Genomic DNA, 6,090 nt, shown 5'->3' on the forward strand with positions numbered 1-6,090 from the left:
TCTGCTATTGATGCCTTTTAGCTTACTGATCTCGCTGGGTTATGAATTATAGCTAATTGTCGCCGTTTGTCTCAATTTTTGGTACGAGTCTTGTGGTAGTATCACTTATTCTATAGTTTTCCTAAGAGCCATGGAAGATCCTGGTCTGTGCCCAGAACGGAGTGTGATAATGTTTCCTTTGAAATCATGTTCTGAGAGACCAACTAGAAGGGGAAAAAAAAATCACCTGTACATTTATTTTGTTATTAAAGTTTCAAGGGGCGGATGAATCTTGGTTATTGGTGGTGTAACCTTCTTATGCCTCCTCTCTAGTGGGTTGTTCTGTGGATTTTTAGATTCTCGCATATAATCAAGATTTATTTTATTGCTCTGCTATACCCTTGACCAACAGTTTTTTGATATGATTAAAGCGCAGAGGGTAAGTGAGTGTTAATATGCAGTAGCATGAATGTATGTTTTGAGTCTTTAAACAGTGATTTTGTTACTGATTGATTGATTAAAATTTAAGGCCAAGTCTTCACATAATAACATTACAAATATGAGGGGAGAGAGAGAGGTGACAGCTGAGAGGACACAGAGAGAGTGAATCGTGAAGCAAAGCAACAAGAGGATGAGTATCCTAGTTGTGGAACTTGAGGCTGGTTATGATATTGTTGTTGACAGGGTCTGCCAAATGGTCCAGCAGGTTTTGTAAGGGCCCGACTCCTGTCACAGGCCCTTGTGCAAAGTAGCCCAATATGGCCAACATAGCCAATCTCCCATTCTTAACCTCTTTGAGCTTCAGATCCTTGAGGGATTTCTCATCTTTACCAAACCCGAGAGGGTTGAACAGTGGGCCTCCTGGGTAGGCTGGGTCGCCAGACCCTCCCAAGTATTTTTCAAACCCGAGGAAGTACTGCTTCCCCATTGACCCTGGGTTGGCCCAGTCTTGGAATCTCCTGTGCTCTGCAAATCCCATCAGTGCCATCTCGAATACAAACAGTGTGTAAGGGTCTGCCCAGTAGTTGTATGTCCCCGCTGGGGGGAATACCCCGGTTTTGAACCAAGGCAGGGCGGTCTCCGGTGGGATGAGGCCCAGCTTCCCCAGTATCTCAGGCGCAATCGCACCAACAGCACCCAGCATGGCATACCGCCCGTTGATGACCTCCCCGTAGGCTAACCATCTTGGCTCGATGAACCCTCCTGTGCCTTCAGGGTCTGAAAGTCCCAGTGGATCGAACCCATAGTCACCTGGAAGACTGTGACATGAAAAACCACCCAATCAGTAAAAGTAGTTTTGTTTTGTATACCATCAGTTATATGGAAAAATGTATACCTGCCATCCAAGTAAGTAAGGCTCTGCTTGGATGCAAACCAGAGGGGCCTGTCAGCTCCTTGCTGAAAATGAGCGCCACCAACACAACCCAACCCAGAGTTTAGAGAGTTTGTTGAGTAAATTGGAATTCGGGATTTAAGAGTAGTGAGTCAGTTAGTCAGATAGTCAGTTACCTTGACTGGTGGAGTAGAAGCTGCCCTGACCACAAAGGAAGAAGACTTCCTTGATGGAGATTGCAGAGGCCTTGACCCAAGTATCTGTCTGGCAGTCTCCACTGAGGAAGTAAGAGAAGATGAAACCAAGGCCTGAGCAGCCATTTCTTGTTGTGTCTGATTGAGTTTTGAGTTTGGACGATGATGAAGAAGAAGAAGAATAAGACCAAAGAGCCCTGGATAGAACACAAAACACAGGGCTTAAGAGAAGTCAGTGGCCACTAGTACTTGTGGTGGTGGATGATGAGAGTGTGTTCCAAGTGTTGGAGATTAGATTAGGATCCCATTGTCCAACAAGGAGTGCGCACCTGGCATGAGTAGCTGGATAAGGAACCTCTCACACTGCTCCATTGCCACATGGATGCCTCACAGCCACTGCTCCTTCCCTGCTTGCCTCAAAAGATCTCGGATTCTATCAAGGGGAGACACACATTTGACATTTAGCTCAATTCTTCACACCCCAAAATCTGACTGTGTCCCATTTGCTTTTCATCACACCCACTGTCCCACACACACCTACCATCCTTTCATAACCCAATGCAACATTTTAACACACACGTGATAACAAGGATAAATTATAAGATTCATCCTTCCATTTTATCTCAATCTAGCCCACACGTTTTTCTATTAAGCAATACCCACTCTATATTATGTCTGAATATCAAATAAATCATTATATTAAGATTTTTTCATGAGACACAGACAAGGAAATTAACCCATATGATTACCATATGAGATTTTTCATTAAATTCCGATAAAATTTTAATACAAGGACATATGAAATTGAGACACACCCAACAATATAAGAGTGATTTTTAAAAATGTACCTTTTGAAAATGCTTGCTCTCTGTCATGATTTTTGACTTGCTGGCCAGCAAATCATATAGTTGGTGTACCCCGGTAATAGTGGTAATACCTTAATTACAACCAATGCTGTCTTTCTAAGAAACAAAATCCATCAAATCCCATCCATAACCTTCCACGTCAAAATAGACCTTCAGAATATTTTTGAAAGGCTACAAAAAAAACAAGCAGAGATTGCTAGAATAGAATGAGGGTAAAACTAAAAACCCAGCCTTTAATGGCCTGTACGGTTTTTCGGCCTGTTTAACTGATAGTAGGCTAATAGCCAGAGAAAACAAGAGAAAATGGATACCTGGAGACGGAGGGAGGGAGGGAGGGAGGGAGGGAGAGAGAGAGAGAGAGAGAGAGAGAGAGTAAAATTGTTTTTCTGAATAAATTTCTATTAATTTTGGTATCCTATTTGTTAGAACTTAATTTTTAAATTATCTTCCTAGGGCTCCTTACCCTTTAGAGTGAGTCCATTAGATATCTGCGGGCCTATGAATGTAAAGACACACCATGATGCCTCTTATTTACTCAAATTCATTAATGATTGCTCATGTTTCGGTTATGTATATATGATCTCTACTTGCTTTAAAGTATTAGATTGTTTCAAGTGCTTTTTAGTAGAGGTGGAGAATAAAAAAAAGAAGAATTTAAAGATTCTTCAAATTGATAGAGGTTGTGAATACTTGTCACATCGGTTTCAAAAACTATATAAGGAGAAAGGGATATGTAGACGATTAACAATTCCTGGCACTCCATAATAACATGGTGTAGCAGAAAGAAATAATCATACTTTACTTGATATGGTTAGATCAATGATGGTGCAAGCCACCCTCTCAATATCTTTTTGGGGGATGCTCGATTAACTGCTACCTACATCCTTAATTAAGTGCTATCTAAGTCAATCCCTACAACTCCATATGAGCTGTGAAATGGTGCAAAAGCAAATAGGAATTTCTTTTATAAGATATTTCGACTATTCAAATGGTTATGTAATGTATGATGAACATCCCAATGAAGGATTAACTAAAATAAAGTCATGTAATATTGATTTTCTGAGTATTGGTGAAGTAAAGAAGAGTCTTGAACTCTATGAGTTGCAAGAGGAAGCAATACAATCTTTGAATAAGGGTAGGGAATTACAAGCCCATTTTGAAATTGCTAATGATAGTAGGAGAGACTTGCCTCCTAGTGGGAATATGCCACTAGATGACTTCTCACAAGGTCTTGAGTTATGTCGAAGCAAACATGGCTAAATTTCCCATCGTCATTTTTAGATTAAAGGGGAATTTTATGTGTACTCTATTAGACCTTGATGAACTTGCTTCTTGTGAAGAAGCTTTGACTTCACTTAAAATCAACAAAAAAGATGGCTGCAATGAGGGAGGAATGAGTTCCATAGCAAGGAATTATGTTTGGGAATTAGTTGATCTTCTGCTTAGGCGTAAGACCATTGGACATAATGAGTTTTGAAAATTGAAGGCAAGGTAAATGGTTCATTCAACAAATATAAGGCTCTTTTAGTGGCGAAGGATGTACCTAAAGAGAGGTATATATATATATTATGAAGAGACACTATCCTCGGTGGTGAGATTTGCCTCTATTCGCCTTATTCTGGCTATAGTTGCACATTTAGACTAGGAGCTCTTCCAAATGGATGTGAAAAATGCATTTCTCAATGGAAAAATAGATGAGGAGGTCTATATGGATCAACCTATTCATTTTGAGGTTGAGGGACAAGAACTCAAAGTATGTTGTCTCAAGCGTTCCATTTACAACCTAAAACAATCATCTAGGCCATGGTACTTTAGATTTCATAAGGCAATTATTTCTATTGGTTTTGAAATGTTAGAAGAAGACCACTATGTGTAACCCAAAGGATTAGAGAGAGACTTCTCATTCTATCTTTGTATGTTGATAACATTCTATTAGCTGGAAATGACATGGACATGTTTGTCACTACCAAAGAGTGGTTGTCCTCCATTTTTTATATGAAGGATATAGAAGAAGCAAATTTTATGCTTGGAGTTAAGATCTTAAGGGATCACTCAAGAAGGCTTCTTGGTTTGTCTTGGGAGACTTATATTAAGAAGATTCTAGAGTGGTTTTAGATGAAAAATTACAAACCTGAGTTCCTTATGTGATTGCAATTGAAAGTCTAATGTATGCTATGTTGTGTACTTGACTTAAAATATGCTTTGCAATTAGGTTTGTTAGTTGTTACCAAAGTAACCTAAACCCTATTCATTGATGAGCAACTAAGAGGATTTTTTGTTATCTTCAAGGGATTAGAGATTTTATCCTCTACCATTATGGTGGGGACTTGAGATTAAAAAGATATTGTGATGTGGATTGGGTTAGTGATAGAGATGAACGTAAATCCACTACAGGATATACTTTCTTACTTAATGGTGCCACTATTACTTGGTGTAGTAAGAAGCAATCTTGCGTTGTTCTATCCATTATAGAGTTAGAGTATGCCACTTGTTCAATAATCAAACAAGAGGTCGCCTGGTTGAAGAGATTCTTCTAACACCGAAAAGTCACAACTCTAGCCAAAGAGCCCATCATTATTTTTAGTGATATCATGGTTGTTCTAGCATATAGTAAGGATCTTAGATATCATGGTAGAACCAAACACATAGATATTCATTTTCACTACATTCAAGACATTGTTGCATAAAAGGAGGTAGTCCTAAAACATATCTCGACTAGTAGAATGATGGTTGATCCACTTACTTAAACCAATGTTGTAGATGTTTTTTGAAAAATCAGAAGTCCAATAAGGAATTGTTGGAAACCCTGGATTACTCCGTTCCCATGCCCTGGATCTCATAGGGTGCATGCATCTATCCTTAGGTCTCTATAGATCTAACACAATAGGAAATAATGACTTCAAAAACCATTATAGAATAAAGATGTAGAGAAAAAGTGCTCATACATGGATTTGGGTATTCCCAGATCAATTCCTTGTGGTGAAGAACATGCCTATAAAAATTGAAGAATCTCTCCTCATGTTGCTACCCAAGTGCGCGCCCCGTGCAATTCCCATGCACACAACTTGTGCGCATTCTGTGTAGTTCTCATGCATGTAGCTTGTGTGATTCCAATGCGTTTCTTGTATACCTAAGATCTTCTGCTTGATGACTCTTCCTTTGTGTCTAGGCATTGAGATGGTGGAGATCTCAAAGGTGGGGCTAGGGTTTTCTCTCTGGACTAAAAAAGGAGAATGGTAAGACATAGAAACTCTAACCCGTAAAAGGATATTTATAGGCTTCCTATTAAGTTTAAGTGACTTAAGCCCACCATGGGCTTGAGTCACTTAATCTAACCTAAAAATGTTTCTAATTGATTAATTAACCATATAAGACCCTAATTAATCAATTAGCTTAGTCCAAACATACCACTCACTTATCCTTGTGCAACTTTACATAATTACCAAAAAGCCCTTATGCACAAAAGCAAACTAAAAACCTATTCAACCCTCATAAACCATGCTATCAAGGAATATGAGCTAAGAGTAAGGACCATTAGGACTCATAGGAGTATTGACTCCCTTGGAATCAAATTTTGAAATTAACTCAACATCCCACTACAGAGAGTGAATTGCACTCTAGTACCATATGTATCTTACAACGAGACACCAAGTGCTTGGGTCTGTGACCTACTATCCACTGTATGCAGACTCCCCATGAACTGGTGTCCGTAATCTAA

General features: G+C 39.2%; 1 protein-coding gene across 1 annotated transcript; it reads right to left on the minus strand.

The window, feature by feature from the left end:
- Window positions 1–455: 455 nt before the first annotated feature.
- On the minus strand, window positions 456–1,738 carry LOC117932145 (photosystem I chlorophyll a/b-binding protein 3-1, chloroplastic). The gene is made up of 3 exons (XM_034853224.1): window positions 1,489–1,738; window positions 1,316–1,377; window positions 456–1,238 (listed from the first exon to the last, which is right to left on the minus strand). The coding sequence occupies exons 1-3, from the start codon at window positions 1,630–1,632 to the stop codon at window positions 620–622; spliced, it is 825 nt and encodes a 274-aa protein (XP_034709115.1). The 5' UTR covers window positions 1,633–1,738; the 3' UTR covers window positions 456–619.
- Window positions 1,739–6,090: the final 4,352 nt, after the last annotated feature.

The sequence above is a fragment of the Vitis riparia genome, chromosome 15 (genome assembly GCF_004353265.1).
Source record: "Vitis riparia cultivar Riparia Gloire de Montpellier isolate 1030 chromosome 15, EGFV_Vit.rip_1.0, whole genome shotgun sequence".
Lineage (NCBI taxonomy): Eukaryota > Viridiplantae > Streptophyta > Magnoliopsida > Vitales > Vitaceae > Vitis > Vitis riparia.